The 24,578-nt window shown below is 45.4% G+C and overlaps 3 protein-coding genes across 7 annotated transcripts in view; 2 read left to right on the plus strand and 1 right to left on the minus strand.

The window, feature by feature from the left end:
- The window catches only part of PXK (PX domain containing serine/threonine kinase like), a 69,309-nt gene extending 55,240 nt beyond the window's left edge, over window positions 1–14,069 (plus strand). For 2 of the 5 annotated variants that reach the window (XM_087825055.1, XM_016205527.2), the window contains exons 14-18: window positions 320–397; window positions 919–1,005; window positions 1,470–1,539; window positions 4,408–4,470; window positions 12,815–14,069. In XM_087825055.1, the coding sequence (XP_087681181.1) occupies window positions 320–397; window positions 919–1,005; window positions 1,470–1,539; window positions 4,408–4,470; window positions 12,815–13,026 (510 nt within the window). In that variant the 3' untranslated portion in view covers window positions 13,027–14,069. Of the gene's footprint in view, window positions 1–319; window positions 398–918; window positions 1,006–1,469; window positions 1,540–4,407; window positions 4,471–11,517; window positions 11,555–12,814 lie in introns of all 5 variants that reach the window. The other 3 variants (XM_087825057.1, XM_087825058.1, XM_087825056.1) reach the window with 3 other exon arrangements.
- A 3,072-nt stretch (window positions 14,070–17,141) lies between these two features.
- PDHB (pyruvate dehydrogenase E1 subunit beta) lies at window positions 17,142–22,664 on the minus strand. The gene is made up of 10 exons (XM_087825059.1): window positions 22,599–22,664; window positions 22,451–22,504; window positions 21,122–21,229; window positions 20,967–21,029; window positions 20,842–20,877; window positions 20,419–20,704; window positions 19,640–19,750; window positions 19,242–19,333; window positions 17,956–18,097; window positions 17,142–17,665 (listed from the first exon to the last, which is right to left on the minus strand). Exons 1-10 carry the CDS (start codon window positions 22,638–22,640, stop codon window positions 17,520–17,522), a joined length of 1,080 nt encoding a protein of 359 aa, XP_087681185.1. The 5' UTR covers window positions 22,641–22,664; the 3' UTR covers window positions 17,142–17,519.
- A 119-nt stretch (window positions 22,665–22,783) lies between these two features.
- Window positions 22,784–24,578, plus strand: part of KCTD6 (potassium channel tetramerization domain containing 6) — a 40,494-nt gene continuing 38,699 nt past the window's right edge. Inside the window, exon 1 of the mRNA XM_016205535.2 lies at window positions 22,784–23,144. The gene's annotated coding sequence lies outside the window, so the exon portion shown is untranslated. The remainder of the gene's footprint in view (window positions 23,145–24,578) is intronic.

Genomic DNA, 24,578 nt, shown 5'->3' on the forward strand with positions numbered 1-24,578 from the left:
AATATGTTTTTATCAGCTTTAGAGAGAGAGGAAGGGAGATGTAGAGAGGGACAGAAACATCAATGATGAGAGGGAATCATCAATTGGCTGCCTCCTGCTCACCCCCTACTGGGGATTGAGCCTGCAACCTGGGCATGTACCCTGACTGGGAATTGAACCGTGGCTTCCTGGTTCCTAGGTCGACGCTCAACCACTGAGCCACACCAGCCGGGCCAGATGCCCTCCTTGATAACAATGAACTGCTCCTTCATTAAAACCAGCATTTGGGAGAATCTCCGGCCATTTTCCTCAATAGATGATGTACTTTTTTCTCTTTCAGATTCCCACCAAGTTAAAAGAGGCATTGAGAATTGCCAAGGAATGTATAGAAAAGAGACTAACTGAAGAGCAGAAACAGGTAACTGCGCACCATTCCTCACTGTCCTTTTTCTTTAGTGTTGTCATCCTCTGCCTGGAATTCCCGGTGATTACTTTTAGCTGATCGTTCGTTCCACAAGCATTTCTTGCATACTTGCTCTGAACCAGGCTCCAGGCTCAATGCCATGAGGCAGCTGAATCCTTCACTGTTGTTCCCTTGAGCTCAGCCTGTTGGGTTAACAAACAGGTCCACAGAAGGTGGAGGTCATCCTTAATGATCAGGGCAGGCTGGGTCATGGGGAGCACGCATGGTCCGTGCTCAGAGGTGCTGGGGACCACTCTCATCTTTCACAAAAGAAAGGCAGGAAGGAATTGGGAGAAATGAGAAGGGTCTTCACCCCTAGGCATACCCTTCTCCCAGATATCCACACCTGACCTTGGAGGCAAGCAGGCTGAGCAGGAAAAGATTTTTCATCCAGACAATTTGATTTGGCGCAACACGTTAGGTTTTTGTTAGTGTAGGATACACTTACATTTGTGGTGTATTGTGTTCTCTTACAGATTCACCAGCACCGAAGACTGACAAGAGCTCAGTCGCACCATGGATCTGAAGAAGAAAGGAAAAAGAGAAAGATTTTAGCTCGAAAGGTCAGCCTGCTGTCTCTCTGAATTTTCTCTGTGTAAAGAAAAGCTCTGGGCTCCACCTGAAGAAAGTTCTAGGTTAACGGTGCACATTTAGTCAATGACAGATTTTGTGCTTTATCACCTTGAAAGCCAAAACTATTTGCAGATGACTGGTTTGCAGCTTTTAAAAAGGAGCTACATAATATCAGGAAAGAGATGGACCGTATAGTTTCCTGGCATGGCTTGCTGGGCCGATTATGGCCTAATGTAACTGGGGGAGTGACTGGCCTGAGATAAGTCAGCATGGTTGGTTTTATTTTCCCCTTCGGTTTTGGCTTGTGACTTCTGCACTGCATTAAGTTATGAGGCCAAATATGACCCTGTGTGTGGATAGTTTAACTGCATGCCTAGGAAGTATTTTTATTCTAAGTGTCAGTGTCAGTGTGTTTACTCTTTGCTTTCCCCCCTTTCTCTTTTTATTTTTAAAGAAGTCAAAACGATCTGCTATTGAAAATAGTGAAGAACAGTCAGCAAAATATAGCAACTCCAATAATTCAGGTAACCGGTTATAGATTGTCGTGGAGCCAGCCCCCAAAGGCCGGGACCAGGAGCCTGTAATTGGTGAAGGGATATTGGGTTCTGGTAGCCAGAGTGTGGTAACAAATGTAGAAAACAAAAGACTTCTGCCCCTAATGAAGGATTCTGGCAGCATCCTTGGCTCCCAGGACTCGAGTGCTGGAAGGGGCCGCAGAGGTCATTGGATCAGCCAGCCTCTTCACTAATGGCAGGACTTGGTCAACAAAAGATGAGCATTATCCACAGAAAACCCACCCCAACTTAAAATTCAAGGCATCCTGTTTTTCAGTGGAGCCTGCGTGAACAGAAGTCACCCTAAGTCCTGTCCTCTGCTCCAGTCACCACATGGTAGGAGAATGTGCCCTCTTTTGTTAAGGACTCGATAGTGTGTGGGGATGGCAGGAATCATCATTCCAGAAGGGCCGAGATGGTACAGAGAGCACTGTCCTGAGCTGGCTGTCATAGCTGCTGCTCCTGGCTGCCCCTCCCCAGCCCCACAGGCTTTGGGCCTTGATGTGCCCATCTTTAGCAATTAGGGCCAAATTGAATGATCCCTTGAGAACTTCCAGTTCTTCTACCTTATAATTCTGAAGTAGAGTTCCACATAGAGCAGGGGAGGGTTTACTCTAACCCAGGCAACTCCAACTTAGCCCTGGAAGCCCCAATAAAGGGGGGTTTCTTTAGGTTCAGGAATAGCTGCATATACTTTTTTTTAATCCTCACTGGAGAATATGGTTGGGTTTTGTTTTGTTTTTTCAATTGATTTTAGAGGGAGAAGGAGAGGGAAAGAGAGAGAGAGAAACATTGATGGGTTTCCTCCTGTGTGTTCCCTTACTGGGGATAGAACCCACAGCCTTTTTGGTGCATGAGATGATGCTCCAACCAACCCAGCCACCTGGCCAGGCCAGCTGCATATACTTTTAGGCAGGAGAAGGACCTAGCAGATGGGGAGAAGCTAAAGATGCAAAAGAGAGAATGACAGGTGAAGGGTCTAGAAGGCCAATGGCTCGGCATCAAGAGCCCAACTCAGTCTCAGCCTTGGAGGAGCCCATCCATCTCCTGGAGGCAGGAGCCAGGAGGGGCAGGTAAGAGGTAGAGGCATTTAAAAGCAGAAGGCAGGAAATTGAGAGTGTTCTCAGGTCCTCTCGGTGAAGTCAGGGTGGAGGACATATGCTGCAGGCACAAGGAGAAACAGGGAGTGGCACACGAGGTGGACTATCCCCAGCCAGAAAACGAGGGTGGTGTGGGCGGAGCTGGACATTGGAAGGGGTGGGAGAAGGTCGTAGACTGCACACAGAGGGTGGGAATCATGCGGACAAGGCTGCCTGCAGGGTCCAGGCTAAAGAAGGGCTCAGGGGGAGTGAGAAGGGAGGAGGGGAGGCCAGGCCCTGGAGGTCCCATGAGGACGGAGGTAGGCTGTAGGGGTGTGGAGGCTGACAAAGGAGAAGGGCTGGAGGATGTTGTGGCCGGTGGGTAATTCCACAGTTGGAGGTATGTTTTCTCCATGGTGGATGGGATGGGCCAGTCATTGTCACCGCTGAGACTCATGTCTCCAACCAGCATGTCTGACTGGTTAGTCATTCTGTCCAGCAGCCAGTTCTTTATAAAGCAGAGAAAGCCTGACTCTGTTTTCCGTCTTCCTGAGGCAACTGCCTGCCTGCAAGGCCCTATACCAGAGGCAGCCAGATGGGGTCCCGAGGACTCCAAGACACCGCCTTGCCCTCAAGGAGTTTAGGAGAGCAAAGTAGCAGTGGATGCAAATGTGCAGACCACCTCCAGAGCTCACTGGGACCACATGTTCAATCTTCTCCCCGTTAGAATCAATGTTGGCACTGCCAAGCAGTTTGAAAACAGGATAAGTTGACTCACCTCCTTTACCAGTAAAACTCTTATAGTTTACAGGGAGGTGAGAGAATATTGCAGATAGTGGAAAGGTATTCACATCGTGGAAAAGAGAGTGGTGTGGTTGAATTAGGACATTTCTCCTCATGCCCAGTGTCCATGTCATGTCAACATGTCCTGTGGGTAGTGGGTGAGAGGATGGTTAGAGGCTTCCCCAGTAAGGTTAGTGGTGTCTCCAGGGCAGGATCACAGCCCCCCCCCCCCGCCTCCCGGAGCTGTGGTTAACCACTTGATAGGACCTCCGTGCTGGGGAGGTGGCTTATGTAGTTCCTCTGTCTGCTCACTGGGCTACTTCCATGTTAGGACAGCAGGGTATATTCTGGGGGTTTCTGAGCACTGGGGAGATACTGAGAATTTGGGAATATTTGAAATATAATAAGGTGACTGGATACAGAAAAATGCATGCAACATATGGGAATATGTACATTGTTTTCATGTAAATAAGAGTATTTATTGAATTTTAAGTAAGAAAAGGCCTGGGAAATCCACACACTGAATAGGCTGACCCTATCTAATTGAATGTACCTGCTGGTAAAATGGAACCTCTACCCAGAGCATTGCTGGGGAGATGCCCTCACTTTCTTAGGACTGCTCTGCACCTCCCTGTCCCCTGTACTGCTGGGGCACTGTCATTTGTCATTCATTACCCAGGGACAGAGGTTGGGTCAAGAAGAGGTACTGCAGCCAATTGTATAGCTGTCGACTTTGAAAAGTTGGTTTCAAATAAGCAAGTTGTGGGGGGGCAGCCCAACCTTAATCCTAGCCCCATCCTGGAGTAGAAGCCTGTGGTCACTTGTCCCTTCCCTGAATTCTCTGTCCCTCCTCAACTTTTACTGCAAGGCCCATCTATTAAGCCAAGTGCAGGTTCTCAAACAATGGTGGGGCCCACCTCAGGCCAAATTCCAGATCTTTCTTTGGTCCCCATAACTTTTCTGTGTTTTCTCTTAGCAGGATCTGGGGCGAGCTCACCTCTCACATCCCCGTCATCACCTACTCCACCCTCTACAGCAGGTTAGTGATGGAGGCAAAGTAGCCTGCCTCCTGCTCTCCTCCTGCGGGCAGAGGAGCGGGGCTTTCTCTTCTCCCCTGGGCCCAGGCTTGTCAGGGTTAGGTAGTGCCAGCCTTCTCCATGAACCGGTGAGAGTGCACGTTAGCAGTGTCATTGGAAAAGCTGAGGGTCTGGATTTACAGACTCAAGTTTCACAAGAATGGAATAGTTGGTTTCAGGGTCACTGACCACCCTCTTTTGGCAGAGGCTCTCTCTGCCGAAAGCCTGCTGCAGGGCTCCTGCTCGGCTGAACACAGCAGTTGCACTGCTGCCCAGGGGCCCTGTCCTTCTCGAACTCTCCCCTCAGGGAACCCAGCCATAATGTTGGTTTTGTCACAGCAAAACTGGTGAGACTCCCAGGTGTGGGAGTAAAATAACCGCCGAGTTTCTGATTTCCTGATAACTGTTCTGTTCTGTTCTGCTCTGCAGTTCATTTAATCACCAGGATATTCTTCTGTGGCTAGCCTCTGTTTCACCTTTGTGAATTAAATCAGATTCTGCAAGTTTTGTTGGAAAAATGTAGAAAAAATTTATCTTGGGAATACTTATAAAAACAATCTCTTCTGTGGCGTTGCCTCATAATGCTATCTTTCTTCCTTTTGTTTTGAACTGATATCTCTCTCTAACCATTTCATAAGCCCCATAAAAACACATTGGAGTACCAGTATCTCCTTTGTTCTTAAATGAACCAGATGTTCTAGATGTCAGAGGAGCTGGTTCTGCCACTCAGCACTTGCTGCTGTGCTTGGAAGTTGCTGCAACTGTCTAAAGGACCGTCATTGGCTGGGGCTGATACATGAGTTGATATCATATGCATTAAGGTTTAGGGCGGCACCTGGGAGCTACCAAGTGCATCATTGCTCAACAGCTCGCAAATGCTCCCAGCTGACCTTCCTAAAAGACGACAAGCAGATGTAAGAGGACCGGTTTGAACAGCTTCCTCCTGCCTGGTGGGTTTCATCCTTGCTGGCCGAGGACCATTACTGGTGGCTTGCTGCCGAGCGTGCTGGAGCCAGCACCAAAGTACCTGGCTCCTGGGGATGATATTCTTTTCCCTGGCTGACTTTGTCAGCAGATTTTTACAAGAAAGCCCCCAAATATTGATCAAGACAGAAAATAGACTTCTCTATCTTTTGTAGAGGTGACCTGTATAGCTGATCAGAAATTTCTGGAGATCTGCCCAGATCACGTTGAGCCATTTTCTAGTAGACAGGATATTAATGTCACACCAGTTAGACATATTAAGGACGTTGGAGAGAATGAATAGTGAGACTCCACAAACCCTCCTTTAACAAATGAAGTGTCTGTTTAGAGTGCAGAGCACTCGCCATGTGCCTTAGATGTGGTCCTGGTAAGTTAATGCCAGTTCTCATTTTTAAATGCCTTGAGGAATTCACAGTCTATTTGGATTTTGTTGTTGCTGTCAATCCTCTAATTTACCTATGATTTGAATGGGGGCTATCTCATACATAGCAGGTTTGCATGAGATGAAGTAACTTTTAGAATGAGGGAAGGAAAAGAGGAATCTTGTAATTAGAGTCAGTGTTGGAAAGACTGTCTGAGGAGAGAGGGAGCAGTTGCGGGGCATCACTGTGAATTTGGCAATATCTGAGGGGGAAACAAGCATTCTGAGGGAAACGTATGTGAGGCCCCAAGCACAATGCGTGGCAGAGATGAGACGTTTCCAGCAGATATTGGCTCCTTCTTTCCTTTATCTCCTTTAATGTTGATGAAATTATCATCTGGGCCCCCAAAGATTCTGCTCTGACCTCTGCTGGGCATTTATTGTAATGCATATCATTAAAATGCTAACTGGCACTTGCCTGTCAGCCTACCATTTGAGTCCCTATAGGGGGCACCCACAGTGAGTTTATTCATTCAGTTACTCAAGATGCATTTATTGAGAGCCTGCAGTGTGCCTGGCACTGTGCGTGGCCATGAGTTACAGAGATAAACTGACAGGCAAGGCCCCAGCTGGCATGGAGTCACATTTCTAGCTCCTGTGGGAAGCGCCAAAATGATAGATACTATCCAAGCAAATGCTTTCTCCGGTGTCCAACCATGTGCATTTTTTCTCCCAATAGTTCCCCTTCTTAAATAGAGAATCCACCTGAAAAACTAGGCCACCAACAAGCAACATCTAGAGATGTGTTCTGTACAAGACCTCAGGTGGAAGCCCTTGTGCACTGTACCATGAGAGGAGCTTGGTAAATCCTTGTGGGTGATTTGCTTGGACTTGCTCTGCCTTCAAGTCTTCTGCTGGGTGGCAACTTCTAGTTCATCAGCCTCTGCTTAGACGGGTCCTTCCTCCCAGGACTGGAGGCCAGGCTTCTCATTGGGCTCATGTTTCTCACTGCCTCTCTGCACACTGCCCATCTTGTTGCTGGAATCATTTACTCCAATTTATGTCCTTACTTCTAAGTTTATGGTCCATCTGGGAGCTTAATTCAAAGAGAGAGTCTTTCAGCTTTGTGATGAAATACAATTTCTCAAGAAATGAAGGAAAATTCTTCATTTTCAAGGGCTAGTATTAAAAAAGAATTCCCGCTCAAGGTGGCATCTCAAACACAACTCAGTCTAGGAGCTCTTGGGAATTTCTCATTGGGCCAGGGAACCTAAACTTGAGAGCCAACACTTGCTAGTTCTGGGACATTGAGCAAGACACTAAACCTCCCTGTGTTCCGGGTTTCCTATTCATAAATAAGGGTAATAACAGTGCCTGCCTAATCAAGTTATTAAGAGGATCCAGTGAGTACGAGGTTAGAACAGTGCCTGCACACAGTAAGCCCTCAGCACACTGAGTTACCCGGAGAGCTTCAGTGAGTCACTCTCCGTGTCTGGGTTTTACTTACCTCCTCTGTCAAAGGCTAAAGGGTGGGAGTTAGAGGAGAATGTCTCGCAGCTCCTTCTAATCAAGCATCCTGTACATCTGCTGTGGACCCTGCCTTTGACAGTTTGCTCAGCAATAGATCACCTTAGGCAAGTACATTTCCACAGCATTGCCTTTCTTCCTGAAAGAGTCGATTTTAAGCACATTCGTGGTAGTTGAGAGTGGTCTTAAGTTCAGTTACTTTTAGGATGGTGCAGAAGTGCCAGATGTTTGTAAGTGAAGTGATCTTACTCTCATGAGCCCTTTCCAGTATTTGTATAAGGTTTGGGGCCTCTCCCAATTTATTGTACCTCCATGCCCTGGGGCCTCTTCTTGAGGTCCTTACCAATTTGATGGGAGAAATACCATTTCCCTAATTCTGCTGGGGCTTCCATCAGGTGGGGTGGGATTCTCTAAACCCCTTTTTCAGTAAGAACATTCCTAGCACTTTGTTTTCTGCTAAAGGTTATGTTTCCTGCCTCTAGAAGTTCACTCTTTCAAGAACTTTAGAATTCTTTATCCTATATCATGGTAAATGCCACCAACTAGTGTTTGCACTGAATTCATAGAGGTGAGGGGTTTAGAAGATGCCAATTTACACACAAATATTCCCTCCCACCCTCCCTTTGGGAGCAGGCAGGCTTTGTGTTTTTTATTTTTTAATTTTTTAAAATAGGTTTGCAAGAGTATTTATGGAAAGCTAAGTAAGCAGGAGGTCCTAGATTCTTGTTGTTTTTAATAATCATATTTAACACATTTTGAGCACTTATTTTGTGCTGCTCTTGGTGATATATAGTCGTTGTTCCATTTGATCCTCATGAATGCCTTCCTATCCAAGGAGCATGGATTCTTCCAGAGCTCCATTTTATAGACAAAGAAACTGAGGCTCTAGTGGGGTTAAAGGACTTTGACCAAGGTCACACATGTAGGGGGTGCTAGAGCCAGGATGAAAATGGCTGTCTGCTCACTTATCCTATGATTTTTCTTGAGTGCCGGCTCTTGGGTGCATGGCACAGCCTGTGCTCCGCAGGTAAGCACTGTGCTTGGTTCCCAGGCAAAGAACCCTGAAAGCGGAATTAGGAACCCCAGGCCTGGTTTGTGACTCTACCACTTTCCAGCTGTGACCTTGGACAGCAGTTTGCATTCTTTAAAGCTGTCTTTGGAAAGATTTCCTGGTCTTGACCAGGAAGATAATGTATAGGACAAGGCTTTGTAAGCAGTCAAGTACTATCAAGTATAAGTTATGAATGCCCTGCAAGAGAATTCTAGCCCTTCTCTCTTGCAGTTTATAATTTTAAGCAATAATTTTGAAATCAGAGAGCTGACAGTTTGTAGAAAAGCCAGTGTGTAAGAAGGACTGGAGAGAGAGGGGAGTTTCTTATCTGGGCAGGAGCTGGAGGAGGGAGAAAGAGCCTGATGGGCACAGAGCGACTGAGAACTTGACTAACAGGACAGAGGGTTGAGAATAAATGAGGCACAAAAGAAGAGATGAGGTTCTTTACAATGTTGGAGTTTCCAGAATCTGTGTGTCCAAATCAAAGTCTGAAGCCCACTTTAGGTTCAGAATTGATGCCTCTAGCCATAGGAATTTCTATCAGAACCTACGCTGGCACAAAGCAGTGGCCCGCTTTGGGATGAGCAGGTCTGCCTGGCAGTGCTTCTCTGAGCCCAGTGTTTCTGCTCTCCTGCCCTCTCACAGCCCTCCCCTCCCTGGTGGGGTGGGGGTTTGGCGGGGTCCCCAGCATCCTCCCTGCTGCACCAAGTGACCTGCCCCACATGGGCCTCACTTCCTCTGGGCAGGGGGCAGGTTGGTTGATCAGGGACTCAGATTCACTGTCAGGGAAAGTGTTATCCTGGATTCGCATTTCACCTGGAATCTAGACAGGGAAAACGTTTATAAACCAGTGCATTCCATGTTTAACTTGCGTGTCTCCCAGCTTGGCAGTGAGAATAACCAGCGTGGTTCAGACTAATATTTTACTGTCTCTTACTATTTGATTAAATGGCACTAAAATCTGAATAATGACTGTCCTCTCTCTCTCTCTTTGCTGTTTTCAGTAGAGCATGCGCCATTTTGAACGTGAGTTTTCGGTAAAGTAAGCTGTACTGATACCTTTCACTTTAAAGATGCTGCTTCTGAGTGTGAAATGGGACCCAGTGCATCTCGTCACTGAGTGGTGAACAAATGGGGAAGCAGATTCGAGACAATTTCCTTATCCAAACACTTAAGTGAAATACAGCATCTTTAAAAAGCGCCCAAGTGAATTCATTTCCATTCATTTCATTTCCATCATGACCCTCAAAATCTTCATTTTCACTCTGATTTTAGTTTTAAAATACAGCTCTAAAACCTACAAATCAACCGTATGCCACTTTGGCATATTTTAACTCAGAGTCCTGTCCCTGCAAAAGTGATGGTTCCTTGTTACTCTGATGAAGGGGAAAGGGTGCTAGGCAGTTGAGCTCTTGGTTATGGAGAGACAGCTTACTGGCTTTATAACTGATGAAACAGCAGTTCTTTTTTAAGCATCCTTAATAATTCTTAAGTTGGGACATGAGGGCAGCCTCCTCATCTGTCTGAGACAAAAGGTGAAGGCAGATCCCAACAGCTGGGTGCTGCCTGCTTCCAGGACATGGCTCTCTGTTCTCTTGAGGGTAGTAGCTGGCAGGTCTGGTGTTGGTCTGGGGGCCCTGTGACCTCCCCACCTCTATGTGTGGACCACAAAGGAACGCTGACTTACGGTCACCTGTAGATTGCTAAATTGGCCCCAGGAAAGGGGACCCTGAGATGTTCTTTCCACAAGGCTGGCCAGGATGTTTCTCACTTATGCTTTTGTCACAACAGTCTGTGGCCTGTTCCAGGGCCTTGGCTAGATTGCCAGGGTCCCATTTGGTTTGGTAGATGGGATTCTGGGGAGGGTAGAGTAGTTGGCTCTTGCCTCCTCCACTGTTGACCTTCTGATTCCTGGTCCTCTCTCCTCCCAAAGTGCTCTGAGCCGGCAAGTTAAATTCCCTTGTCCTGATCATACACATCAAGATCTGCCCTTAGGTGTCCCAGGCCCAGTGAGGAAAAGTGGACGTCATGGCACGTCAGGCCCTTTGTGATTGGTCCAACTCTCTGTGAGCGGACATTAGGGCAACCTTGGGACCTTGCTCTATGCCCCTGGATGAGCAGCCTCTCCTTTCGCACAGCCCTTGGCATCCCATTTGCTTTATAGACACAGGTTACCCTGTGGCACTTTGGACAGTGTATTTATTTATACTACCTATGTATTCCAAGAAATTCACTAAAAGTGGTAACACTCTCAGCCTTTACTTGGAAAATGAATATTCATTTACTGAACACCACCCCCACCTCCCAAACACTATGGCAGTGAATTTGCACTTTTAATTTTGAGCTCCAAGTAATGAAGCCAAAGTCAAGGGTCGCTTCCTTGTGAAAGCCAAGCAGTTTTGTCTGTGTCAGCAGCCCATACCCAAGTCCAGCCCCTGAGGGCCCATTTCTAGCCTCCCAGAATCCTGGGCTGGAGGGGTACTGTCTCTGGATGGCCAGTTCCGTGTCTTTAGGACACAAGTGCTGTTGCAGCCCAGAGCCTGTCTCCTCATCTTAACCCGCAGGGAATCTTCTGCCAGGTTCAAAGCACAAAGCTGGAAGGCAGGAAGGCCGATGCTCATCCATACATGCTGGGCCCTGAATGTCAAGTCCAGATTCTGCTGCCCTTTCCTGGTCATTGGATGGGAAGGGGGCATTGGTGCCTGCTCACTCCTCCAGGTTCTCTGTGCAGCAGTTGAGTTCCAAGAGCCTTCAGAGGGGCAGTCTCTCCTACTGGTTTTTCACTGGTCACTATCAGAAAACGCCCTTCCGAGGAATGATTATGTCACATACCCCGCTCTTTACCCCAATGCTCATTTTAGGCTTTAAGTCCTTTTTATCTTTGTAACCCTGTAACATAAAGCCAGGAACATTCCACTGTGGCATAGAATATAATCGAACTTCATTATTTGTTATTGTATAGAACCAATAGAAATTACATTTGTTCATTTGTCTGTTTAATGTTTACTCGTGTTGCTACATCATCATTTGAGAATGCCAAGACTGCAGAGCATGAGTGTTTGTATCTGTGTGATTCTCTAATTTCAGCTGCCTTAGGTTTGGGTAAAGATGTAAAGGAAGGTAAGTAGTTTTCTGTGAAACAAAATGTTACCATTGCCTGTCATGCACTTACCTAAGTACTTTATTGGCAACCCTGAACCACTCATCCATAGAAAGGGACAGGGTGATTGATATCTTTACCTAATACCACAGCTCAGTAGCAGTTTAGGGGGGAACCATCTAGCAGAATGTCTCCCTTGTGTAGCCCTCAGAAAGGATAGAGGGTAAGGCTAGAAACAGATGGGTGGAGTCACTGAGAGCTGCAAGGTTCACAGGAAATGGGGCAATGAACTCTGTGGCACAGGCAGGTTCCTCAAGGCAGGGCTTTTTCAGTACTCAGTGTTTATTTTGTCCTGGGAGAACAGTCCATTTATCCATCCAGAACTAAAACATTCAAGTGCCAAATGTTTGTGTGCCCGGAAGCTAAGGGAAGTTTTAGACACCTGTCCAGTTCCCTTCTCCTTGCCCACTAGGGCAGAGCTCGGCATTCCAGGCTTTCCTGATGCTTCAGCAAAGATGTAGGGTTAGTGCAGCTGTGTTCTGTTCCTGCGTTGGGCCACAGTGAAAAGAAGGGTGCTTGAGGAAGACTCTTCCCTGAGAATACCATTGCTGGGGAGAGAAAGCCCTTTGCCCTCTACTTTGCATTGCAACAATTATTAGGCTTTTATATTTCTTTAATGCATCCTAATAGGAAATGATTATTTGAGATAGATGCCCCTGGGGAACCCATAACCTGGAAGGCACTGGTTCCTTGCCAAGAATACTGAGTGGTTTGCCATTTCATATTAAATTATATCCTTCAAATATTGTGTGTGTTGGAGCGTCTAAAGAATTGTTCATCCCTTATAATGAATTGGTACTCAGGTAGCCCAGCTCTGTATACAGATATCTATCTTTAATTGCTGGCTCAGGAGTAGGTGGAGCTGCCCGGGACCTGGCTAATGTAGCTGATGGAACTTTTCTTTGGGGACCATGACTAAAATTTGGAAATGGAATTACAGCCTCATCTACACTGAGAGGATGTCACTATGTATAGTTTCATGTAATCTGTGATAATTGTTCAGTCTTTTCTCACATGACTGTTGTTTGGCAACCTTTAATTCACATCCCCCTTTGATGCTTCTAGCTTTCTTGTTTAGTATTTTAAAAATCACGCAGTACTGGGCACTTGTCCCCTCTGAGGGGAAGCACTTGCAGTCTAACTAAAGTCCGTTCTGCCCAGGACTGAGGTAGCATGGGCGCAGGGTGTGTGGAGGTGACACTGACTGTCCCTTTTCTCCTACAGGGATTTCCACATTACCTCCACCTCCTCCACCTCCGCCTCCACCACCAGCAGCTCCCTTGCCTCCTTCGAGCACAGAGGTGGCCACACAGCTCCAGCCCCAGGCTGTGAATGGCATGAGCCGAGGGGCCTTACTCAGCTCCATCCAGAATTTCCAAAAAGGAACTTTGAGGAAAGCCGAAACCTGTGATCATAGTGCTCCCAAGATCGGCTAACGCTTCGTGTTTACACTTGGAGGGAAAAGCTCTTTATTTTCCACGCACCTCCGACCACTAAAGCAACCTCTCCCTGGATGAAGAACTGCTGAGCCAGCACAGCCACATACTGTTCTGCAGATACTCATGTAAGGGGCTTTTCAAGAGGGAAATGTTCATGGAGATTAAAATCAGGCGGGCATTGCTGCCTTAAGAAATATTTTGCTCCTTTATTACTATTTTAAAGGAGTTGTTCATCCTCTAATGGGCTTCTTTTGGGGGCAGCAGCATATCAGAATCAATATTTCTACCAACTGAAGGAAACGGACAAAAACAATGATAATATTCAGTTACGGCAGTGAATGGCCTTTGTGTTGCAATCCTTCCTATGTCATCAGACAGCTTCTAGAAACGTTCCTCTCATTCTTTATTTCTCTAAAGCATTTTTCTGGTTATTTCTTAGATCCTAACTCCCATTTCTGCTACCTTAATTTCATCTTAGACATTAACACTGTAGCCCAAAGCATAGCTATATCTCTGAGTCAGAAAAGCAACTGACTTCATTTTCCCCTCGAATAGAATGGGGAAAACTCGTAACATTCTCTAATGGGAATACTGTTGTGGTCATAGAACTTGGGGCTGCTAAAGCAACTACTCTAAACTCCTAGTTCCTTATAGTTAGAACGTATTGAACAGATAAAACTATCAGAAAATGCTCTTGCCTATTAGAGGATCTTACTCCTCAGCAATTAAGTTTGTTTTGTGAGGAATTATTGTTACAACACAAGTGAATTTGGCATTTATAGAATTCTGATTTTTGAAAGATTTATTCAAATACATCATCTTTAAATGTTATTTACTAGAAAGATCCTTTATTCTATGATTTGCTTAAATCCTTAAATAAACTGCACTTTAAAGGATTATAAGTAATCCATTTAAAAATTCAAATACACACATCAGTGTTGGTTACTATGCAGAGAGAATGTCACTGTCTATAGTTTCATGTAATCTGTGATAAATATGTTCAGCTGTATTTTTTATTAAAATAAACCATGTCAAGAAAATGGGTTGTCTATAGCTTGGCTAAATATTTTAAATGGGAACTTTTTGTAGTACCATTTGTAAACAAAGACCAGATCCACACAGCTTCTAAAGTTTTCTTCCCACCTATCCCATTTCTTTTATGTCATATTTTTCCTCTTAATAAGAGCTAACAATCCTGTCTTGCTGTTTAAATTAGTCACCATTTGTATGTTTTTATAACTAATTTAAACCTATCTTTTCCATCTCAAGTTCTGAAGAGGGCAATAGCAGGAGGACTGTTTTTTTGGCAATGGGAAATTACCTGACTTGAATTTTTGCTTTAATTTTAAAAGGAACCCTATTAGGCTTTAAAAAAAATTAATTATCTTTATTATTGGAAGTATTACAGACGTCCCCTTCCCCCCCCCACCATTGTTCCCCTCCCCCCCAGGCCTTCACCACACTATTGTCTGTGTCCATGGGTTATGCATATATGCATATAAGTTCTTTGATTAATCTCTCCCCACCTACTCCCCACCCCCACCTTTCCTCTAAGATTCATCAGTCTGTTCCATGCTTCTTTGTCTCTGGATCTATTTTGTTCCTCAGTCTATTTTGTTTTAGATTCCACATATGAGTGAGGTCATGTAAAACTGAAGCAGGAAGAATCAGAAAACCTGAACAGGCCAACAACAGTTGATGAAATCAAAGCAGTAATCAAAAAACTCCCAGCAAACAAAAGCCTGGTCTGGACGTGTTCACAGGGGAGCTTTACCAAGCATTCTACTTTTTTTTTATAAAAAATATGTCTTTATTGATTTCAGAGAGAGGAAGGGAGAGGGACAGAGAGAGACAGAAACATCAATGATGAGTCATTGATCGGCTGCCTCCTGCATGCCCCCTACTGGGGTCAAACCCACAACCCTGACATATGCCCTGACCGAGAATTGAACCATGATCTCCTGTATCATAGGTCAGTGCTTAACTGCTGAGCCACACCAGTTGGGCAAGCATTCTACTTCTTATTACAGCAGTCTCTTTAACATTTCCTGCAACATTGGTTTGATGGTGATAAACTCCTTTAGCCTTTTTTTTTTCAGGGAAGCTCTTTATTTCACCATCTATTTTGAATGATAGCCTTGCTGAATAGAGTAGTCTTGGTTTCAGATCCTTGCTTTTCATTTCCTTGAATACTTAATGCCATTCCCTTCTTGCCTGTAGAGTTTCTGATGAGAAATCAACTGACAGCCTTATGGGAGCTCCTTTGTCGGTAACAGATTGCTTTTCTTTTTTTTCTTTTTAATATATCTTACTGATTTCAGAGAGAGGAAGGGAGAGGGAGATAGAAACATCAATGATGAGAGTCATTGATCAGCTGCCTCCTGCACGTCCCGTGTTGGGGATCAAGCCCACAACCTAAAAAGTAACAGATTGCTTTTCTCTTTCTGCCTTTAAGATTCTGTCTTGAATTTTTGGCATTTTAATTATGATGTGTCTGGGCGTGGGGCTCTGGATTCTTATTTGGACCCTCTGTGCCTCCTGAACTTGCATGACTTTATGACTTTTCTGCCATTATGTCTTCAAACAGGTTCTCTATCCCTGTATACTTCTGGTACTCCTGTGATGTGAATATTGTTACATTTCATGTTGTCCCACAGCTCCCATAAACTGTCCTCCTGTTTTTTTAATTGTTTCTTTTTAGATCTCTGATTGAGTGCTTTTTTCTATCATTAATTCTGATCCGATCCTCAGCTTCCACTAATCTGCTCTTTATCCCTTCCTGTGTATTATTTGTGCTATGTCATTCTTAATTTCCTTCATAGTTTCCATGTCTTTTCTCATGCTGTTGAGCATCCTTACAATCACTGTTCTGAAGTCTATATCTGATAAATTGCTTATCTCCATTTTATATGGCTTTTCTGGAGAATTCTTTTTCTTTCTTTTGGGGCTTTTTTTTTGTCTCCCCATTTTGGCTGCTTGTTTGAGTTTGTTTCTATGTATTAGGTAGATCTGCTAGGACTCTCAGTCTTTTTGGAGGGTCTCTGGTGCAGGCCAATGTCAGATGCTGTTTGTGATTGGCCTTGGGTACCGTTTAAATCCATCAGTGATCCACAGCTTGTGGCTCCATCTGCTGGGGCTGGGTGCATTTGGAAAGGAACAAGATGTGCACCAAGGTCTGCTTGTCCAAGCCTTGGGTCCAGAAGCAGATCAGGCAAAGACTCAAAGCACCCAGAGGTCCACCTCTGCCTGCAGGCTGATTTTTATTCTCTTCATGAGCCTCGTGTAGACCACAGCAAAGCATAAACTCCACAGGTTGGGGTAATTGCTTCCCTCCCAGGCAAAAGCTGCTTGGAAGGTAAATGTCTGCCTGTGAAAGATGTCCTCTACAGTATGGGGGAATGACTCAGCACAGGAATCCAGATAGCCACCCTCCAAGCTCTGTCCCCAAAGCCAGCACCTCTAGATTTTCCTCACACAGCTCTAGTCCACTCTGCCCTCCCTCTGCCGGAACCCAAGGTGAGTAGCTGCACACAAAATTTTGTGCATTGGCCCTTTAAGAGGGTGCCTGCAATACCAGCCATCTTTCCTTAGCATACAGAAACCCCACTGCTTTTCACAGCCAGTTGTTATGTGGGTACCTTTCTCAGTTCTGGTGCTCTGAGCTGGGGAGTCCAGCTTGGGGTTTAGACCCCAGAGTTCTCAGTGGGAACCCCCCACAGCTGAGATATCCCTCCAGAACTTCAGCTGCTGCCTGTGGGAGCCCAGCCAGCCCTCTCATGCCTCCACACTTCCTACCAGCCTCTATTCAATTCCACTTTATATCCTTGGTTATAAGGGTTCTCTCCAGCTAGTCTTCAGTTGATTATTCAGGATGTTTTTTCTATATTTTAGTTGCAATTCCAGTTTGGTCCTGGGAGTGTCAGTGTAGCTTCCACTTAATCTGCTGCCATCTTGGAACCCCCTAGAATAGGCTTTTGAAGAGTGTGGACAAGTTCCTATAGTAAGCATGATGTGGTCTAGACAATAATTAGTTCTTGATGATACTAATTTCTTAATAGAATTTTAAGACTTCCATCCCACATTTATTTTCAAGAATATAAAAATACAATTAGTCATAGTTAGGAAATCCTTTATTCCTTATCAAAACAATCTAACAGTAAATGTAGATCATATGCTTTTTTTTACATACAAGTTGTCTTTTTATATATATATGTATCTTTCATGAGGACTCTGCCACATTCATACCTTGTCCTTCTAGTGAGAGGGTAAAAATTTTACATTAATCTTATTCAAAGAAATGGCAATTGTAACAGACAAAAAATAGGCATGGAGTCTAGAGCAGCAAGAATGGAGTTATGCCACATACAAGCACATTTAAACTTCTTCCCAGTACAAAAACATTAATGAATAATAAGATCTTACACTTCAATCCAGGTAATGTCAGCACATATTTTAAATAAAATCCCAATGACTTGATATTCAAGTCCATACTAGATATTCAATGTTTTCTTTATTGCAAATATGATGTCTTTAACCTGAGGTACAGAGTTGTCTTCTAGAATCTTTGCATAAGGCATAGGGACATCAGCACCAGTGACACGAACTGCAGGAGCATCCAGGAAATTGAATGCAGGGCCTAGGAGAGGAGGAGGAGTAACTGAGAGAGAGGCAAGAAAAGCCAGCTGGACACTAACACCCTGTTACAAAAGGTATGGCTGCCCAAAGACAAGAATCTAAAGGAATGCTAATTCCTGGGGACTGATCTGGTTGTGCTTTTTAAAACATTTACCCAAAGAAAAAATGTCAAGCTGACAAATTGAAAGTTCAAGTAATTTGGCCTCTCCTAGCTTTTAATCTCTTTATCAAATATCCAGGTACACAGTGTTTAATATAGCTTGACATTTAAAACCAGTTTTTCTGAAATACCTTCCATGATCCTGGCACAAATTTCAGCTCCTACTCCAAACTGTGGCCAGCCTCCCTCCACAGTTATGAGATGATTGGTCTTCATAACACTGGCTTCTATTGTTTCAACATCCATTGGTCTGATAGTTCGTAGATTTATTACCTAAACAGATAATATAATAGATAAGCTTTATAGAGCCACTGCATCATATAGTTTTATCCTGATAATACCACTTTTGGTTTCCTATTCATCTTTGGGTCTAGGAAAATCTAATCTGCCTATTCATAAAGGAGATATAATGGGAAATTTAATTAAAACAAAATCTTTATCTTTACTACAAGCAGCTCCTGTTAACCTACATAATTCACTTACCCTCCCTGGCTGGTTTGGCTCAGTGGTCAGAGTGTCAGCATGGACCAAAGGGTCGCAGGTTCAGTTCCCAGTCAAGGGCTGGTTCCGCCCTGGTCTGGGCACATGTGGGAGGCAACCAATCAATGTGTGTTTCTCACATGGATGTTTCTCTTTCTCTCCCCCACTCCTCCCTCCCTTCTAGAAACTAATGGAGAAAATATCCTCGGGTGAGGATTAAAAAATAAAATAAAAAAAATAATAACATTTGACTGCTTCTGGTGTACCAGGCACTATACTAAGGGTAATTCTCACAACCATCCTGATGGGACAGAAAATATACTATTCCCACTCTGTTCTCTGTAGCCAGCTCTCTCTCAGCTGTTCTTTTTTTAAAAGGTTTTTGAATTTGATTTTTAGAGAGAGAAGAAGGGGGGGGAGAGAAACATCGATGTGAGAATGGAACACTGATCAGCTGCCTGCTGCACACCCTCTACTGGGGGATCAAGCCCTAAATTCAAGCATGTGCCCTGACCTTTAGGGCACCCAACCAACTGAGCCACACCAGAGCCCTTAGCTGATCTTTCTAAAGATCACTCCATATCTTTTGACATTTAGAGTACATAACTTGCCCAAGTGTAACTAACATGTGGTAGGTCCTGGTGATGAAAGGTTAGACTCACTGACTTCTAAGTTTCCCCTTCTCCCAATCTCCAGCTCCAAGGCCGAATCTTAAGCTCAGAGAGCAGGTACTATTCTAAAAGATCCAGAACCTAGGTGGTAAAAAACTCTATTTGAAAAGTAAGCAGATTCCCAGCTTTAAGCAGAGGCAGAACTGAGTGACAAAGCAAGACTTTACATCTAGGTAACCTGTTATAGGACTCAAACCCCTATTTCTGGGCCGTAAATTTAAAAGGAATCTTTCTGATTCTTTAAGAACAAGGGAATGTCTACTCACCTCACATTCAATTCCCTCTTTAGACAGCACTGTTGCAGCTTCTAAGCAGTGGCCCACAGGCCTTGAATGGGCAACTACAGTTATATGTGTCCCTGAAACAAAGTAGTCACAGATCAGAGATTGAAACTACATTCACGTGTAAAGTCTTCAACGCAGCTTTATTCCAGTAATATGAGGAATGTGGCAACCTTCCTAGAAATGAAACACAAACCTATAAGATTAAGATTTAGAAAAGCACAAGTGTATGAGCAATTAGGGCATGACCCATTCTTATCTTGAACTCATCCTGTACTTCCCTAGTCAGAGTAAAGGGCAATACAGTGTAGAATGAATCTGAATAACACAAACAGAGGGGCTAGATTACAAATAATGTTTAAATGTACAGTAAGTTTTCTTACCTTGCCGTTCTATTTTGGCTTTTCCAATAGGAACCAGAAAATCTTTTGACTGAGCTTCTGCAGGAAATTCAAAAGGAACTCCATACATCAATTCATTTTCTAGCATCACCACTGCAAAATACAAATATTTAAACAAAAGTAACTACATGACTAAAAATGTACACACAACACATTTTTTTGAGAGAGGGAATGTTTATTAAAGCTGGGGACAGTGAAACAAGGGCTTAGAATAGACGATGCAATAGGAGAGCGCCTAGGTGGAGCTGCTTTGGCTCACTGGTAAGTCAGAGAAAAGGGGGCCTTAGAAACAGGTTCAGGGGGTCAGCCCAGGACAAGCTGCCACTGCCCACTGCTCCCCTGGTTGTAAGTCTTGTAGGGCCCCTTAGAACTTAGGAGATGCTTGCATGAGAGGGACAGTGCCACTATCATTTGTTTTGTGAAACGTTTCACTCTCCTGATTAGGAAGCCTCTGTCTATCGTGTCCCGTATCCTTGAGGATAGTTTAGGTACTAGCATTTGTAGTCTGGTCGACCAATCCTAATTTTATCTATGAGGTTAAACCAGTGTTGTAGGTATGTAGTAAGTGTCTCCTTTACCTAACTGGCCCCCATGCAGTCAAAAATAAGAAAAACACATTTTTTACCTTCTTTATCTATAAATCATTAAGATGTTATATGATATGTCTAAGCTTAACTAGAAGCTCTTAATGGTGACTTCCATGCAAGATTTCATTTTAGTTCTTTAATGTTCAAAAGAGACCCAAGGGTTACTCTGCTGACCTGGATTGTTATCCCGAATGGCTGATTTAATAAGTCCTTTAGCATCCTCTGAATTCCAGGGGCTCACCACCTTTAAGCCTGGGCAGTGCCCATACCAGGCTGCAAAGCACTGTGAGTGTTGGGCAGCTACGCCTGCTGAGGCACCATTGGGCCCCCTGAAGACAATGGGCACTGACTGAAGGCCCCCTGACATGTAGTAGGTCTTGGCAGCTGAGTTTATAACCTGGTCAATGGCTTGCATGGAGAAATTGAAGGTCATAAATTCACAAATGGGCCGCAACCCAGCCTGTCAAATAAAAAACATGTATGTTAAAAAAACTTAAAACAGCAATGAGGAGGGGCAAACAACTACTCTGCTCCTCCAACATTCAAATAATGCTTTCAAAGGGTCATGTTAAAAATCTCTTTGGATGAGATTCATACCATAGCTGCACCTACAGCAATTCCAGCAAAGCCCATCTATAAAACAAAACACAAACATATGTGAAAACCCATAAAAATTACAACAGTATACACTTTAAAGGTCTGCTTCCTGATGGATGGCTTACCTCAGATATGGGTGTGTCTATAATCCTCTTATCTCCGTATTTCTTCCATAGGCCTCGACTAACCTAAAATTAAGCATTGACCCTATTACTTTTATGTGTCTCTGTGGGCAGATAGTCACCTCAATTTTGTAATAGCTTCCCTGTATCTTGGTTACCTTGTAAGCCCCATCATACTGGGCAACTTCTTCCCCAAGCAGAAATACTTTCTCATCTCTTTCCAGCTCCTCATCCATACCTTGATTTATAGCCTCACGAACTGTTACCTGTCACAGGTATGGGAAAATAGTCAATAAGCTACAGGATTATTTAGGATACTACTGAGATTCTCCCCCTTTATAATTACCTAGGCTGCCCACAGTATATAATATAAAATCATCTCTAGAACAGGCTTCTCTCTAAAAGATCAAAGAATTCTGGAAGTATTATTTCCATCACTTGTAGGTAGTCTTAATAGATCTCCTTGCTGGCCAGACAGTTCCTAAGCGAAACTTCATAAGCAGAAAGCATACTGGGTTGTTTTACTTCCACACTTGGAGAATTGTTAAAAGAGCCTAAATAATTCTACATATTGAGCACTCGCTAGGTACCAGGCACTGCCAAACATTTTGCCTTCAGGATCTAGGAGTTACCTTACTATATAGGTTGGTAGAATCCTCTAGTAAAAAAAAAGGGGGGGGGGATCATCAAAAAGTTGAACATAGAGCTACCATATGTTCCAACAATTCCTCTTCTCAATATATCTCCAAAAGAATTGAAAGCAGAGGCAGATTCTTGCACAAAAGTGTTCACAGCAGTATTATTTACAAATCCAAAAGGTGGAAACCACCCAAATGTCCATGAACAGATGATTAAACAAAATGTGGTATATGCTTACAATGGAATGTTATTCAGCCTTTAAAAAGAATGAAATTGTGACACATGCTACATGAATGACCCCTGAAAATGTTATGCTATTGAAATAAGCCAGAACAGAAAAGGATAGATATTGCAGGATTCCACTTACAGGGCGTACTTAGGATAGGTACGGAAGGTGCAATAGAGGTCAGCAGGGGCCAAGGGGAAACGGGGAGTTAGTGTTTAGCAAACGCTAAAATTCTGGAGATGGATGGTGGCGATGGCTGCAAAACATGGTGAATGGTCTTCGTGCCGCTGAATACTCACTTTTAAATGGTTAATTTTGTTACATATATTTTACCACAATAAAAAATAAAGGGCGGGGGAGGGTGGTCAGGGAAAAAGCGTCAAGTCTAGTGTCCTCAGATCGCCCATCGGATTCCAACGAGTCCCGAAGGGTAACAGGCCGGTGCTCCGCGCAGGGCCGGAGCCGACGCAACACTAGTCCCAGGCAGGATGCGGGAGCCCGCGCCCTCCCAGGCCCGCGCCCACCCGCCACCGCGCAGGCGCGACCCCGGCCTCCACCCCAGGACCGGGGGCCCCGGCCCGGCCCGGCCCGCCCCGCCCCGGATAATCTCCAGGCCAGTTACTTGCAGCGCCGCCGGCGCCGTCCGGTGGAAGCGCCTCCTCAGCAGCCCCGAGACCTGGCGGGGGGAGAAAAAAAAAGGGCGCTCAGGGGGGACGCAGGGAGGACAGGGATCGCGCAGGGTCGTGGGGCCCGCACTCCGCGCCGCCTACCTGCTCAAGGGGTCTCCGCGCCAGCCCAGACACCACCGCCATCTTAACAGTGTCCTCTAGCCGCCGCCGAATGACGGACACCGCCGGCACGGCGGGGCTGCGACGTATAGGGTCCCGCCTCCCCGCGGCGCGGGCCAATGGCAGGGCGCGGCGCCTGCGTGCCGTCCCCTCCCCCACCCAGCCCTGCGGGGACGGTCCTGCCGCTCGGCCCGCGGTCTGCCCCGATCTACTTTATTTTTGAGAGACCGCGGCTGCTGGGTCGCGGGGTCCCTGCGGAGGACACGTTCTTGGGCTGTGTTGCTTGAGGCGCGGGGACCAGAAGTCAGACTCTGAGCGCTTAACTCGAGGCTGGAGGGACATTATGACCTAGGCCAGCCCTCTGCGGGCACCGAAAGCCGCTGGGCATCAAGTAGCGCTGCACACGTTCTAGTGACAGGAACTTAACACCTGGCGAACGAGTCCGGTCTCGGGCAGCCCTGGCGGCTGGTTCCGTAGAATGCGAGCGAGAGCTTTCAGTGACGCATTAAACGCCTACTGTGTGCTGTGGTAAGTGCTTTCGGGCTCATTTAATTCTCACAGGAACCCTCGCAGGTCCTAAGTGTTGTTATCTCCATTTCACAGACGAGTAAACGGAAGCAGAGGTCGGTTAAGTGAGCCAGGATTTGTTTTGTTTTGTTGTGTTCACATGGTAAGAGAAAGTGACAGAGGTAGTAGAAGTGAGCCGGCTGGGCTGCATAGAATGAGCCGGGATTTGAATTTAGGGCTGTCTGACTCTAAAGAGTAGGGGTTTTTTCCACCGCTTCCCTGAAGCAGAAGTCGGGGTCCTGCCCGTGAGGAGGTTCACAACAGACTGCGTTTAGAGAGGGCCTTCCAGGGCAGCCTGCGGAAGCTTCCTCCCTTCCGCCTGACTTTGACCCTTGGGAGTCAAGTGGGAGCACTGGGGACGCCCTTAGTCCCCACTCCTGTGGGTTGCAACCTGGGAATCTGGCTTTAACGGAGAGCTCTGGGAAACCCGTGCACAGGGAGTGACTACATCACGGGGGTGTCTGGTTGCTGAGTGAGAATAGGGGGGTGGGGGAGAGGGCAGAAGCAGCAGAGAGCCAGCTGGACGAGGGGCAGCTTGGGGTTGGAGAGAAGGGGTCAGGCTTGAGGTCTATGTGTAACCAGAATAAATAGGATTGCTGTGAGGGAAGGGGAAGGGTTCAAGATTTGGGGGGTGGGGGCGGGGATGTATGTGTGGTTGGATAGATGTGGGTGGGGAGGGCCTGGGGCAGGTAGGAAGAGTCCATTTTGAACTGGCTGAATTTAGTTGACTGGGTCATACCCGGATTGGATGTAGCAGCCTAGAGCTAGAGGCTTGGCAGGGCTAGAGATACAAATATGGGGACAGCTGCATAGAGATGGCCTTTCATCTCTGGGCCTCTGCTTCATCTTCTGTAAAATGGAGAAACGTTCTCTAAGCTATGGAGTCAAGACCGTCCAAGACCCTTCCAGTCCAGCGCTTCCCAGACAGCCACAGCATCCCTGAGAAACCCCTGAATTTGAGATGTTAGCCCTCAGGGACTCCTGGGTTCTGCTTAGAATGAAAATGTGTCAGCTCTCACACCATCCAGCACTGAATGATTTCAGGATTAGAATTACAAAGCAAAGGGAGACATCAGGTGAAGGAACAGTGACCCAAAGAGAGGCCAGAATCTAGACTGTGGTCTAGACAAAGGACTGTAGTCTTGGGCCATATTTACAGAGAGATTAAAAAAAAAAAACAAAAACCAGGAATTCTGAGTTTCCAGCTACGCTAGCCAGCTGAGTCAGAAAGGCAGTGCCACTCCTCAGGACTCAGTTGACCTCCGCTGAGAATTTTCTTTTAAGATGACTGTGAACATTTCAGATGCATTAGGTATATTCATCAATACATGTGCTATCCTTTCAAACTCTATAAATGGCCAGTTTGGAAAAGCCAGGCACAATTTCCTGTTTAAA

The sequence above is a fragment of the Miniopterus natalensis genome, chromosome 15 (assembly GCF_054644295.1).
Source record: "Miniopterus natalensis isolate mMinNat1 chromosome 15, mMinNat1.hap1, whole genome shotgun sequence".
Taxonomy (NCBI): Eukaryota; Metazoa; Chordata; class Mammalia; order Chiroptera; family Miniopteridae; genus Miniopterus; species Miniopterus natalensis.